General features: G+C 38.0%; 2 protein-coding genes across 8 annotated transcripts in view; one reads left to right on the forward strand and one right to left on the reverse strand.

Moving 5' to 3' along the window:
* RTN4IP1 (reticulon 4 interacting protein 1) overlaps positions 1-15,091 on the forward strand; it is a 106,850-nt gene that overhangs the window by 87,718 nt on the left and 4,041 nt on the right. For 2 of the 4 annotated variants that reach the window (XM_079971710.1, XM_079971705.1), the window contains one exon: positions 7,665-8,127. The exons of 1 other annotated variant lie outside the window; for it this stretch is intronic. In XM_079971710.1, the coding sequence (XP_079827836.1) occupies positions 7,665-7,883 (219 nt within the window). In that variant the 3' untranslated portion in view covers positions 7,884-8,127. Of the gene's footprint in view, positions 1-7,664; positions 8,128-15,091 lie in introns of those variants that run through there. One more of the 4 variants, XM_079971707.1, reaches the window with a different exon arrangement.
* Positions 1-15,091, reverse strand: part of CRYBG1 (crystallin beta-gamma domain containing 1) — a 91,388-nt gene that overhangs the window by 22,124 nt on the left and 54,173 nt on the right. For all 4 annotated transcript variants that reach the window (XR_013837596.1, XR_013837597.1, XM_079971596.1 and 1 more), the window contains 8 exons: positions 8,440-9,862; positions 8,163-8,333; positions 6,338-6,385; positions 6,128-6,246; positions 3,679-3,841; positions 3,148-3,284; positions 1,241-1,367; positions 715-750 (listed from right to left, as the gene is read on the reverse strand). Coding sequence is in view for 2 of the 4 variants with exons in the window: in XM_079971596.1 (XP_079827722.1) it covers positions 715-750; positions 1,241-1,367; positions 3,148-3,284; positions 3,679-3,841; positions 6,128-6,246; positions 6,338-6,385; positions 8,163-8,333; positions 8,440-9,862 (2,224 nt within the window). In the remaining 2 variants the exon portion in view is untranslated. The remainder of the gene's footprint in view (positions 1-714; positions 751-1,240; positions 1,368-3,147; positions 3,285-3,678; positions 3,842-6,127; positions 6,247-6,337; positions 6,386-8,162; positions 8,334-8,439; positions 9,863-15,091) is intronic.

Below are 15,091 nucleotides of genomic sequence, written 5' to 3' on the forward strand. Positions count from 1 at the left end.
TGGGATCTGCTGGAATCTGAGCCAGTCTCATAGATGGCAACATTGGGTCCAGCCTAGAACTGGCACTGGGATCAGGCCTGGTGCCTGACCACCACCGCCACCTTCTACTATTGACATGAGTGACCAGGATGTGGCGGAGGCTTCATTGCTCCACAGCATCCTGGCAGCAACTGTAAGGAGTTGGACTGACCTGCCAAGTCATGTGTACAAGAGAGAAAACCCCCAACTGAAATCAATCTGACCAAAGTTACTTGTGACTTAAGTACCATTGATTTTAATAAATGTACTCTAAACATGACTGAATCCAGAAAGCTTTTTTACGGGGAGAATGACTGATAAAGCAGTAAACTTGTTACTTACACCAGAAAGAGAGTACAACAACATTAGTATACAGTGGTACCTTGTTTTGAGTCGGCCTCGTCGAGCGTCCATTTCGTCAAACGTCCGCAGCAAACCCAGAAGTATCAGAACGGGTTACTTCTGGGTTTGCCGCTCACGCATGCACAGAAACGCTAAATCACGCATGCGCAGAAGTGCAAACTGCTCTGCTTGTGTGTGCAGAGCGGCACTTTATCATGCGTCCTTTTCATCTAGAGTCTGGGGCTCCAGAACGGATCCCGGTCGCAAAACAAGGTACAACTGTATATAGCTCAATGGATACACTTTTATCATCACACTTTATTTTATAGGAAATTCATATTACAATATTTTTACCTTTGGGCTTTCAGGAAATTCAACTTTGCGTCCACCCTGCAAATATTGAAGGGGCAGGGAAGAAAGGTAATTGAAATGTCATTGAATTTAAATTTTGTTAAAGAAGTTAAAAGCATGATTCAACGGCTATTATTCACTTTCTAAAGTCTGAAAGTTAAATGTGCCATCTGTTGGAATAAAAATAAAAATGCTCCTTTTAAATTCAGTCAAATTAGATTTAAAAACAACAAAAAAACCCATTAAATACGAGGCAGCTATTAAAAGATTTCAATTACTAGAAACAGTTCAAGATGGAAGCAGCCTGCCTTGCTCACAGGCTTCCTATAGGCATCTAGTTGGCCACTATGACCACAAAATGCTGGGCTAGATGGGCCATTGGCTTGATGCAGCAGGCCGCCTATTACACTCTGAAGTATGCAAAAATGTAACAAAGGTTTCTTTCCTCCAATGGAAGAAGCCCTTTTATGGGATACTATAAAGTTACAGCTGTTCTACCATCCCTGTAGTCTTCATATCATTATCTTACCATTTTCAAGAGCCTCATGGACCTAATATATGCTTCTTTCTTGTCCCAAAAGGATAGATTAGGATATTCTCCAGGTTCCAGCATTAAAGGGATTCCCTGGAAACCAGGTTCTTCATAAAGTAGCCATCTACAAATTGAAAACGACAAGGGAAAAAAGGTCCAGACAATGCTGCGATAAAACATGATGCTATTACATTATTAAAGCTAAAGACACCTCATCTTAGCTATTTCCCAGAAGGGAGATGACAAAGAGCCCCTTTTAAACCACTGTTAAGACAACAGGGTAGAATAAACAGTAAAATAAAATATTTTTTGTATTACTGATCAGGGTAAAATATAACTCTGAAGGATAAATATATAGTGGTTATAAGCATTCACTAAATTTCAGGTATTCACTGTGGCATATACATACAAACATAGCCAACTTTTAATTTCTGTTCACCATCATTTGCATTCTGCAGCAAGTAATCATCATTACTGAAAGCCAGCATTGACTTCAAAGCTCATAAATAATCTCCTAAAATGACTGTAGTGTACTTATTTTTCTTAATACATACTTCTAATTCAGACATGTTGACAGATGTATAACAGTGTATGCCACTACAGTTGACAATGCTTGTGATTCATTCTCTGTGTTTATAATGATGCTATGATACAACACTTAATGAAATCAGTACTGCTGACTCCATTAATTATCAAGATAAAGCCACTTACACAGTTGTACGACACTTACAAACCAACTCCCAAGGTTCACTATTACAGTCTACCAGAATGCCACATGGTAGGGTGGGGGTAAATAATCAAACTATAACGGATACTGATTCTCAATTGAAATCCTTTCATTTAATCCCCCCCTTCTTTTAGTATGACTTTTGTATCATTCTCACCCATTCTGAAAAGTACCTTGGCAGTTTCATCACTGACTTTTAGTCAGCACCTATATCTCAGTTTAACGATTTAATACAATCCTGGGATATGTACTAATGATTTATTTTGAATCACCAATGCACTTAACAGACAGCAATCTTTTCCATTATTCAACAAAAGTGAGTAAAAATAATTTAGAAGACAGTCATATTTGTTGCAGCCCAGAATCCATGGTTTAACTGAATGTCTTCCTGCTCTCTAGAAGAACTAATGATGCATTACAAGATGAGAAGGGTATAAATATGTAGATATGTTAAGTATTTGTATATTAGTTTTTATATTATATTTGCTTCACTAAATGTTTATCAGTGAATCATACCTTTTATCAGAGGTTTCCAACCTTTTTGAGTCCACGACTCCCTTGACCAACTACATTCTTTCTGTGGCACCCCTTTGGGACTCTGGAGCCCAGTTATATCACCCCTTGCCTGCAGAGCTGGCAGCCTCTCACCCTTTTTCAACACCCTCCCTTGGGAAGTGTTCTGTCAACCTCCTCTCCTCTCCTCACCTCCTTGGGAGTTCTCCGGGCAGCCGCTGGCACCAGCCCTGGTCCCTGAGCTGCCCCCCCCACCCCAAAGAGAGATTCCTCCTCACACTGCCCCACAGGGGCCTGGGAAGCACCCCCTGGCTAGGCCCAGAGACACCATTCGACTAGGGAGCTTGTAGCCAGGGTTGCTGCAACAAACAGCTGTGCAAGCCTCTGGAAGGCAGAGATGCAAGAGGGCATCAGAGGAGGGAGGGAAGGAAAGAGGGACAGAGGCCAGTGTTGCCCACAGCATCCCTGACTCATTCAAGGCACCTCAAGGTGCTATGGCACACTGGTTGAAAACCAATGCCTTATATGATCATCACTCACTACACAACAGAACAAACAAACAAAAGTATAACCTCATGCATAAATGTATCATTTCCAAATCTGGGCATTTGATATCTACTATAAACTAGTACCTTTTTTTAAGGATGCATATCTATATACTTACATGCCCCGATGCACTTGGATAGAACACGTTTTCTGTGCAGAACCAAATCGAGTTTCTTCCGTGTCGTCAAAGTATGAATTTACAAGACCCAGCCCTTCTGGTTCTGTAAACAGGTCAATTCGGCAAATGCTATAATCCTGGCAAAATTATGAAGACAGAATGATAAATTATAAAATTAGGACTGAGTCTATTCTGTGCAGCAAAGGGAAAGACAAAACATACTTGTGGTACCCCTTTAGCATTTACAGGAGAGCACCCTTGTAGCAGGTTGCTAATCTATACTGCTGCCATGTTGAAACTGGGAGGGGCCAATCATAGAGGCATCATGACTGCTTGGAATGGGCCTATGTAATTGGCACCACCTAAAAGAACCAGGAAGGAGTAAAGTGGCTGCAAGCTCCTCTCCTCTCCCGGAGCTCACATATTTGTACAGACTTGGTAAGCCATAGTTTGGTCTACCATGTCAGACAAATCACCCATAGTCTACAAAGTTTAAGCCATAATCTATAGTCTACTCATATCCATACTTGCCTTTACTACATGCCTCATTGAACCAATCACTGCAGGCTCAGGACATTTGCATTCATCTTTGTTATCAAGTGGTTCTTCACCCCAAAGGTTTGCAAATTCAATTTCTCCTTCCTCCAGAGGAATAGAGGGCCCTTCAAAGTTTGGCTTCTCATATAGAATCCAACTATAAATTAAAACACCAAAACAAACATTGAATCATTCGTTTTCTTTCATGCAAATTAGTTTATTTACAAATTTATTTTGAGTTAAAGCATTTAGTTTACCATTACTCTCACATTAACAAAAACGGTAAAGAGAATGGTTTAAGGTCAATATAAACTGGGGTACTCATAGCAGAGCATTTAGAGGTGACAAATACAAGTAATGGATTGGCCATACCGAGAAATGCCAATATATAATGATATCACAGTAGTGGTTTAACTATACAACTATATAGCAGAAAACTAGATTCAAAATATAACAATGTCTTATTTATAATCAAGAATGCTAGTGCAACACAGAAAGATGATTAACATGCAATGAAAGAAATAACCATAGGGAAAGAGCAATGTCTTCAAATACTAGGGCAGCAATGGTGAAATAATGGTCTCTTGTAACAAACCATCTACTTTCCTGTGAGCAAGATGAGTGAGAAGATCAGAAGAAAGAACACAGATATATATAACCCAGTATTTCCAAAAAAAGAGTATGAACATACTTCACCTGGAGCACCTGTCACTAAGTGGAGAGATGTTGTCAAGACTTTGGAGAGGGTGGTGTCTACCTCAAAAGATCAAAGTCAGAATGGACATCAAGAAAATAGCCAAGTGGGAAACCAGGAAACAGAGGTCCAAAGATAATTTAGCATAGAGCTAGAAGTCAGACCAAAGCAGATATCAGGTGTTGAAAGTACAGAGCTTCAGCCAAATCCAAATGGCAGGTGAAAACAGTAGAGTCAAGACTCGAAGTTATTTCAAAAGCTGAACAGCTAATAAAGAAAGTCAAAGACAGGAAACATTAAAGAGGTGAAAGAAAGTAAGGAGCTGGAAAGAATTACAAGTCAAGGAGGAGGATGAAGAAGAAAGGCAGGAACTTTAAAAGGCATGAGAAAAGAAGACATTGATTCATCTTTAATGTTAGGCTCTCCTATACAGCTATCCAATAGCCTGCTTTTCTCCAAACATCTAAGCATGCATGGTAATCCCATAAAAAGCATGAGAATGATGTATGCTGGGACTCTGGAAAGAAATGGACAGTTGGATAACGGTATGTGTGAAGCCTCTGCATGTAGGATAGGGGAAAGTGTGTGCCATGTAACTGTATTAAGATGACTAAGACATACCAACAATTTGCAATTAACATCAATTTAAGTTGGAAATCTGAACAACATAAAATTAATTCTGGTTTTGCAAGTTTCGCATCAGATGAATCAAACAAAATGGCTGAACAAAGCAGATGAAGCAGCCTACCACAATAGAACAAAGCAACTAACTAAACAGTGCTGGAATATCAAACTAATTGATTAATTCTAGGGTGTTCAGTCACTTGCTCTATGCCACAACTCTCCACAAACCAAATCACAACAAATAAATAAAATACAAGCTTTTCAGACATCTAAACTGAACATAATTATTTTTATTTTGACATTTCCATCTTGTTATATATCTGCTTGGGCACACTGTGAAAAAATGGCATATAATAAATGTATTTTTTAAAACAATTGTAGATATAGCTAATGCGTGCAAAAAACTATGTTTCTTTTATTGCATAGAGCATGGTATTTGTTTGCTGTTTGGTAAAAGACTAGTATTAAATGACAACTAGATAGTTACAGATATGCGTTCCTGCATTGAAACCAACCTCTTTTGCTTTGACTAGCAAACTCTGATGACCCCATGAAATCCCTAAACTTTATCAGTTTCATTCTTTATGCCTTTGGTTTCAGCAGCACACTGGAAGCTGCAGGATTTCTGCCAAGTGAAACAGTTTATCACTTGATAATCCAGCAATGTAAATTTGTTTGATGTTTTTAATCAAAGCTTCAGGAAGTGTTTTTAAAAGATCCCTAACAGTAATCTAGCTTTCCTGTTGGTCTTTTCAAAGCCAAAAAGCAGTAATCTTTCAAGAGAATTAAGGCAACGTAGTATAAAATTAGAAGTTACTTAAGGTCACAGGAAAAGCTTTTTAGAACATCAAAGGAGGAAAATTTAACATGAGCAAATTTAACAATAAGCCTCTACATGCATCAGATCAAGAGTCAGAAACGCTGGAACAGTTCAAAACATGTCTCAACACACATGAGAATAAACTAGTGAAAACTAGTTTACTCAAGCTAGACTAAGCAAAAAGGCATGAGACCAAACTGAGTTTAGAAGCATACAGTCAAGGAGTGAATAAAATATGTTAAAGCAGAATGGGAATGTGCAGACTGAATTTAGAACTAGCTGTAGGGCGAACATTTTATTCTTACCATCCTCTGATGACTTTAACTAGAATTACAGGCGACAGTACCCAAGCGGTGCAGTCCACCATATCATGAAAAACTTCAATAGCATTTTCCAAAGGGTCTGATTTACTGCAGATAACGATCTGTATTTATAGGGGGAAAAACTTTAGTTTTTTTAATACAACAAGGAAAAATAAAGGAAAACAGTTATCAATGGGATGGGGATCACCTCACCTTTCCAGGTCTAGGATTAATTTTATTTTGGTTGTTTCCTGAAAATGCCTGTTAAAGCAGAGGGAACAAACAATAAGAAATTAATTTGTAAAAGAGATATATCTTACCTAATCTTGGGAAATGCTGAAATACATTTAGTGTATTTAGCTTCAAAAAATACATCCATTAAAACAGTTTACATGTCACACTTTAGTATTATGAAAATGGGGTCAGGTTAAGGCTATACGGCCTGCAAGTGCTTGGCATGCTTTCAAATCTTATTGACACATTACCACACATTCAAGTTGCCCATGCAAACCATTAAGCCACTTAAAGCTGCCCCTTAGGTTTGCATAGATATATTATGCAGAACATGCTGAAGTTGCAACCACAAATCACTGTCATTTTACAGCACACTAAAACGAACAGGGGCTTTGTATGGAAGGAGTGCCTGTTGAACTACACCTTTAGCCAATAAAGGCATGAGTATGCATTTTATTATTGTAGCCCAGCCCTGCAAATAGCTCATACCACCCAATGCACCATGTGGTACAGCCGATTATTCTGAAGAAGTTATATATCTTTATAGCTGGTAGGAAGAAACTTTTTGAATCAAGTCTGATTTGTTTTGTAAATTATCAAGATGGTTGCTTTCTAGGAGTTTTCAGTCAATATTGCTGCCCCTATTCCATTGTTGCACTGTTAATTTTAGCATAAAACTTGGTCTATGAAAAATGTATGTCAGAAGTATATTTCAAAAGCATAACAATTTCCTGCCTCTCATGATATACAGCAGGGGCCACCAATTTTTTTGCATCCATGAGCACAGTTGCAAACCAAAAAAACTGTCATGGGATGACACACATATGGCAACCAGGCTCACCCCAACAACAGAATGGTTTTGAAGACTAATTTCGGGGGAGGGGGGCACCAGAAATTGTATCTGTGCAACCATGTGCCCCGCTCCACACACACGTGACCTGCAATATATATGAATCCATAGATTCCCAATATGCTTTTTATTATTCAGAATAGAATTTCTAAAGGAACATACAGTAAGCCTGCAACTTACATGGGGGTTACATTGGCCTAAAGTCAAAATCATGTTGTGTTCAATGGCAGGTGTGGTCGCCAGTGTCTTTTTCCCCAGAACACTGTTCCTTTCATTTTGTTTAATTTTTTGTCATGCATGTAAAGCTGAATGCGCGCAAGTTAAATGGGATGTGGGAACACAGTCTAAAATTGTTTTGATGAGTCGGTTTGTCATATGATTGCCGAATCTATTACTATTACATTTCATTTTTGTCTAGTAAATCTTAAACCTATCTTAAATGACCATTCTTAACAGCTGCAGAGTGAAGGCATTCTTACAGTGATTTTAGAAGGCTTTTCAACCAACACGTATGCTGGTTCAGCACAACTGACTGCTGAACAATCTGTAGATGTGAGGACTGGTGGGGTCAGCAGCAGAATCCAAACAACAACTGACATACTGCAGTATGATTGTATATTTTTTCTTCTACTGTTTCCTGCCTTTATGCTAAATTGGGCAATCAGTAGTGCCTAGATGCTGCCATGATCTTCTCATTCCAGATTCATTTTGACCATTTGGTTAGAGAAATGCAGCATGCTAATGAAATCTCACTTTATTGAAAAGATAATCTTTTTCCTGGAAAATAGTCATTTCCAATTCAAGCTATTCTTTGTTCTAACAACAAAATATATGTAGGTATGTATATAAATCAAACCAATATCAAACAAAAGAAAGCAAAGCAAAAATCAATTTGACTTTCTAGTTGCACAAAGCATGCAGACAGACTTCTAAAACAAACAACATTAAACACACCTCAATGTCTGGTAAGAAGCTATTTGGTTCATACTGTCCAGGTTTCAACCAGCTTGAAAAACTGGTGTCAGGGTTTCCAAAGTTTGCCATCTGCAAAATTCTCTCTTTTTTTGGATCCTCAGTTTGCAAATATTTCTCCATAAATTGTGGATTTTTGAAATCTGAAAGAGACTGAACAGCACAATAAAAAATAACAGTGGTTGTTTACTGCTAAGGTATAACACAACATACATCGCATATGAGTTTATATGTAGTTATATGATGTTTGTCCTATTACCTCAGATTTCTGAGCCACATCAAATATTAGAGGAGGGATTCCTGGGCAATTAGCACTCTTCTGAGATGCAAAGGTTGTTGTGATGGTGTTTATAGATGTTACAGATGGAGTAAACACATTTTCTTTAGTTGAAGGTAATAGAAGGCTTGAGAATATGGCACTCTTTTCAAGTCGAGATCTCTTAATGTCGCCATCGGTACCATCCTTGCTTTCTTTCCCACTTACTTCCTGGGTAAGTGCAAGGTCTGGTCTATTGGATAATTTCAGAGATTGGAGAAGAAGGCTGTTCTCAGCTGAGGCACGTTTGGGTCTGACTCTAGCTTCTGTTTCTAGACTATGCAATTTCAGCTGCAGGGATGGGGCTAAATCTCGTGGTTTGTCTCTTTTGATTCCTAAACCAACTGTAAATATATTGGGGTCAAATATTTTCTCTAAATTGTCCTCATGAATTGGAGGCATAGCAAAGGGAGGTGCTGGAGATTTTGGAACTTTGGTTTTTTTCTTTTTTTGAGGTACACAAATAGAGCTGTCTAGATTTTTAATAGTTTCAGTAAACTTCGTCATGTCTGGGGAATCACAAATGGTATCCTCATTGCCAGCTTTAGGGACATTACAATCACTGTTTGAATCAGGTTGTCCACTGAAATTCTGCTCGAATATCTGTTTGTTTTCCAAAAACGTATTTGTCATCTTTGTGTCTTCATTTTCAGTCTGAGAAGTCATGTTGTGTTCTACTTTGGGGGGCACTGGGTCAGGCTGCAGGAGACACTGGTCTTCTTTACTTAGAGAATGCATGTTTGTTTTCAAGAAAAGTTCCTCTCCACTTTCAGGAGATATGGATCTGACATTTGTTTTCCTGTTATCATTTTGGATTGTTTCAATTTCTTCAGTTTGTAGTATAGATGGCGTTTTAGGCAAACAATTATCGTTGGCTAATTCTGTATCAACTTTTTTAGAAATAAAAACACTCGCATGGTTATCATCTACTTTTCCATTCTGACTAAACTGAGATTCAGCAGCATTTCCAATTTCTTCATTAGTTATAATATTTGATTGAGTCCCTTCTTCAGACTTGATCTTTATATCTGAAGATACATCCTTCACCTTTGCACCATTTTGCAATGCTTTCTGTCGATTGTTTGGCTTATTTGTTATTCTTTTGGTCTGCTCACTTTCAGGGTGCTGTTTCCCAAATTTCAGCTTTGCTCTGCCAACAAATGTATTTGATACAGAACCTTTTTTTAAAGAAGAGATCTCAGCAGTTTGGTTCTGATTAGTTTGTTTGCTTTCAAACATGGATATTTTATTGGCAATACTGAAGTTAATTTTAACAGCTTTGTCCATAGAATCTTGCTCAGTTTGCACATCTTCTAGAGTTCTGGACGCCTTAAGGTTTAATTCTACATTCTTTGGTTTAGCTGGACTATAAAAACAAAATAATACAACAATTACTTTACAGTCCTTGTTAACAATACTTTAAAGATGTATTTTATTTCTAGAACAGTCCTATATCCATGCCTCTTTAAAATAAGGCTGCAATTCTAAATACACCTGCTAGGGAGTAAGCCACATTCAATATAAGGGGACTTACTGCTATTAATTATCATTATTACTATGACATTTAGTCACTTTTTCCAAAAAATACAAATTCAGAGTGACATAACCATTAAAAACCAGAGTAAAAGTAACCTAAAATACAATAATATGCATAAAAGACAATTATTTCCTTTTACCTTTGTCAAGTTGCAAGTTAACTTAAAGTGTTTCTTACAATCTATTTTATTATGTGAACCATCCTGAGACCCCCTAGGCATAGGGTGGTATATAAATTCAACAAACAGCAACAACAACAACAACATATCAGAAAGATTTATAAGCATTATTTACTCTCACAAGAGCTCACTTTATTTCTTTCAGAAATTATAGACTGCAAATCACTTGCAATTCTCTCTCACACACACAAACACTATTCACACTTCCTATTTACTCAAACATACACCATGGATGCACTCCATTAACATACTTTCATATGTAATTAAAAGTTGATTGCTGCTGTGATGTATTATGCCATCTTTTTAGCATCAACAGTTCACAGTCCTGTAGACACATGCAGACACTGACTTTACCTGTTTAGCAAGAAAAATGTTCATATGTGCTCATGAAGACTGAGCCAATAGAATGGGAGGATCTAAGATGCCGGACTATTGCTTGAAGGCAGGAATGGAGGGGAGGCAGTATTATTATTATTTATTCAATATCTATCCTGTCCTTCAACCAAAGATCACAGGGCGGTTTACAATATAAAAACAGTAATGGAATGGTGAATATTTCTAACCTAGCCTGTTCCAGATGGGTTTTACTCTCCCTAAAGAAACTTGCATAATTTGGGGGAGCTCTTTGATTCGGCATTGTAATTTGAGGCCCAGATGGTTTCAGTTGTGTGGAGTACTTTTGCTCAGTTCCAGCTGGTTCATCAATGATGGCCATTCCTGGACGAAGATGGCCTGACCACAGTGATGCATGCTTTGGTAACTTCCTGACTGGATAAATGTGCTCTATGTGGATCTTCCCTTGAAGAGGCTACAGTCTGTGCTGAATATTGTGCTGAAAATTTGACTGTTAATGGACAGAATTAGCTGGAATCATGTACTCGGTAGCAGTCAGCAGAGCAATCCTGCTTACCTGGCTTTCCAACATTGAACATTGCTGCCAGTTACCAAGAAGGACAGGTGTAAGGGGGAGGGGAGCCTAGTGTGGAGGCAGCAGTGGGAGTGTTGGGTTGGCTCTGCTGCTGCATCTGTACTGTTTCAAGCTCCTCTCCTGTCATAGTTGTTGTGTATTGAGTCAAAGGATTTTATATCTGTATTGTTGTTGTCTGTGATTGCATTAGGGTAGAGTGGCTGCCTTTTGGTTCCAGAGGGTACAGCTACTATTGGTTCATTTAAGCTGCTGTATTTGGATCCTCTGTCTTATTGGTTGCCTCCAAAAGGCAGGACTGTGATTGCCTGTTTTTGTTCCCTCCAAAATGTATCCCTTCTAGCTAGTTCCCTGTCCCTATAAATGTAGCTCTCCCCTCCTCAGGTCTCAGTCTTGTTGCTGTAATAAAGAAGTGTTACTAGAGAACTGTCTCCAGCATATTATGTCAAGAGAGCTGAAATCACAAACCCCACGTCACAACAATAGTAACCAGTAACAATGTTTGGTGTTGGGAAGTCCGAGCAATGCCACACCACCCATGCCAACAAACCAACTGCTACTGCATACAGCACTGATTCTGAAAAATTAAGTTCAGCTGTCTACATGCTTCTGGGTGGAATGCAAGGGGCTAGTGTCCCCATGACTCCCCATGTACAGTGGTACCTCGGGTTACATACGCTTCAGGTTACATACACTTCAGGTTACACACTCCGCTAACCCAGAAATAGTGCTTCAGGTTAAGAACTTTGCTTCATGATAAGAACAGAAATCGGACTCCGGCGGCGCGGCGGCGACAGGAGGCCCCATTAGCTAAAGTGGTGCTTCAGGTTAAGAACAGTTTCAGGTTAAGTATGGACCTCCGGAACAAATTAAGTACTTAACCTGAGGTACCACTGTACTTGTAAACTTAACACTGAAGAAGACTGCCTGAAGAGGGCCATCATACTTTCATTAAAAAAAATGTAAAAGCTGAAGTAAATATTTGAGTTATAGTCTAGTTGGATAATTGTAGTGTATGTTTCTGTTTCTCTTTTGAAGACTTGATGAGAATGCAAACTCAAATGGTTAAGAAAAAGATCTATATCTTCCTAAAAGACTGACCCATACCCTTGACAGATGTTGAAGCTATGATCCATTCTATTAAAATGAAACAAAATGAAAACAACATCTACTTATAAATGATTTATAGTTCCCATAATACAACGCCTACAGTTATAAGTCATAGTCTCCACTGGAAACTATGCTAACAGGTGTGTCAGGACAGGAAAAGCAATGTAAATCAAGGGAAGGTGCTAGTGAATTATTAATTTGAATATCATGGAAAATGACACTAACACCCTACTGCTAAGCATATTTATCTGCAAGTATATTCTGTTTATTTCAATTGAATTTATTCAAAGAAAGGCTATAGTCTTGCAGCCCAATGCTTCCTCAGATATTAGTGGTTTTGATTTTAATGTATATGTACAACTGCAAGTATTTCCACCCAAGGAAATCTGTATTTCTGTGCATATTTACTTAGATGTTTGTCCCACTGTGTTCAAGGCTTAAGTCTAGGTAAGCATGCATACAATTTTGGCTTTACAGAACAATCCTATTGCATATTTACCCAGAAGAAAGAACCACTGTATTATGAATCTTAGTTTGGATAAATTGTATTTAGGATTGAAGCTCAATATATTAAATTAAGGTTTAGCCCTAAACACACATAAAATCAATTACAGAGTTGGCAGGGACGGGACCTTGGAGGTCATCATGTCCAATATTGCTGCTCAGTGCAGAATCTGCAGTGCATAATGCAACTTCATCTCCCTAATAAACAGCCATTACGCTTCTGTTTAAATAGCTTCAGCAAAGGAAAGAACACCACCTTCTGAGATGTATGTTTCACTGTCAAACAAAACTTACAGCTCTTTTTGGTAGGATGTTTCTCCTCCACTGAAATTTCCAACTCTGTTGCCCTCCGGAGAAAGAGATAATAAGTCTGTTCTATCTTCTGCATGACAGTCCTTTAGACATTTGAAAACTGTTATGTCTGCCTCTCTCATCCTTTTATTTTTTATTTTATACCTACACACAAGACTTTTCTGTTGAATTTACTTTAGTTGGTTTTAGCTAATGTCCCAGCTATTTAAAAACTATCCAACTCTACAATTCTATGATTTTGATATATTATACGGTGTTAGATATTCCTCCCAATTTTGCATCATCTGCAGATCAGATAAGCATCCCCTTCACACTCCGATCCAAGTCATTTATAAAAACAAGAAAAGGAATTGGCCTAGGGTATCTCTGTGGCTCTCTGTTCAATACTTCACTCTATGATGCCATTAATGAACAATTGTTCAAGCAGCTCTACTTAACACTAGTGTAATCCACCCCACATTTTATGATATTGTCAGTGAACTTAATTCTGTGTAAACAGACAAGCAGTGGCTCACAAAGCATCACTGTGAACCAACCTATCATAGTCAGATAATATATGAAAATCGATTAATAACAGTATACAATGTAAAGGCAGAGCAACTGAATTTTCATTTCTGAATAGACACAGATGCTCTGCTTTCTAAGTTTCTGTATAACATGCTGTTATATTACAACTTACACAAAAAAACTACTTAAATGAGTAACATGGTGAATGTGTCATCTTCTTGAGAACATAGTTTTATTCCCACCCATAATTATAAATGTTTGGCAGCTTAGGTCTCAACTAAGACTTTCACTGCTTTATTACCTTAAAGCTGTATCTTTTCTGTTGCATTTACAAATAAGATGCATGTAAAATCAAAGCTAAAAATTCAAAGTAAGTCTCACTGAATTCGGTGGGATTTATTTCTGAGCATATTTTTATAGGATTGTGCTGCAAGATGTTAGAGAGTTCAACAGGTATTTTAAAAGCCTCAGGAATCAGGAGTGGTTAATGACTCAGTTCCTTACAGGCATCATATCAAGTGATTGAGAAACTGTTATTACCCTATGGTGGGAGAAAAGCTCAAGTTCTTGTTTAACTATTCAGCACCCTTAAAAAATTGAAAATTGAAGAGTCCCCGTTCCCCCATCCGGTATTTAGACAATCAGACCCAAAGATTATATAAATCAGTCCAAATCACATAAATTAATGAGTGACAAGTTCATTCAAAAACTATTTAAAAAATCTGATTCAATGTCCAATATAAGCTTTATCAGTGCACAGGTGAAGAAAGGTACAAAGGATATTCAACTATCCCCACCCCAGGATCAAATTGCACAATATATTCTACTCCTCAGTGTCTTTAGTAGATGGGATCTAAATGAAATATAACTTTTGATTCCAAAATTTTGTTTCAAATGATTGTTTAATGATGAGGGTGCAATGCTGTGTTATAATACACGCAATTATGTTACCAGGTTTTCTCATTAAGATAATTCAAGGTGTGGCAAGTCTCACATTTCTTGACACAGCTGTAAAAGTGCACTCACGCCTTTAAATAAGTGCTGAAGGCCACATATTTCAGTCTTCTTTAAAAATAATATTTTGCCCCACAGCACTACACATCAAGCCCCTAAGTCACTTATTTTAGTGATTATGGCACAAAGAAGAGGTAAGAGCAACATATATAAAACTAAGATCCAATTCCTGTTCCTAAAAGTGCTGCAGGGTGGCCTCTTGAAATACAGTTGGACACAGCTCTAAGAGGCAATGAATTGCCCCCCCCCCATACTTTGTGTTTCTTTTTGGAATAGTTAAACCTGCCATAACTGCAGAGGGAGCCACTTGCCATAAACACCTTAACACATGGGTATGCCCTGCACGTCTATGAACTGGGCCCAGTGTTTGAGATATAAAAGCTGGAATCCAAATGGCGCCTTAAATCTAGTTTTCAGTTGCCACAACAGTATGTCTAGGGACATTTTTTTTTTACACGATTACAAAGCAAATGAAGACAAGATGGGCGATTTAGCTGAAAATGGAATA

Source organism: Podarcis cretensis (assembly GCF_951804945.1).
Source record: "Podarcis cretensis genome assembly, chromosome: 3".
In the NCBI taxonomy this organism is placed as follows: domain Eukaryota; kingdom Metazoa; phylum Chordata; class Lepidosauria; order Squamata; family Lacertidae; genus Podarcis; species Podarcis cretensis.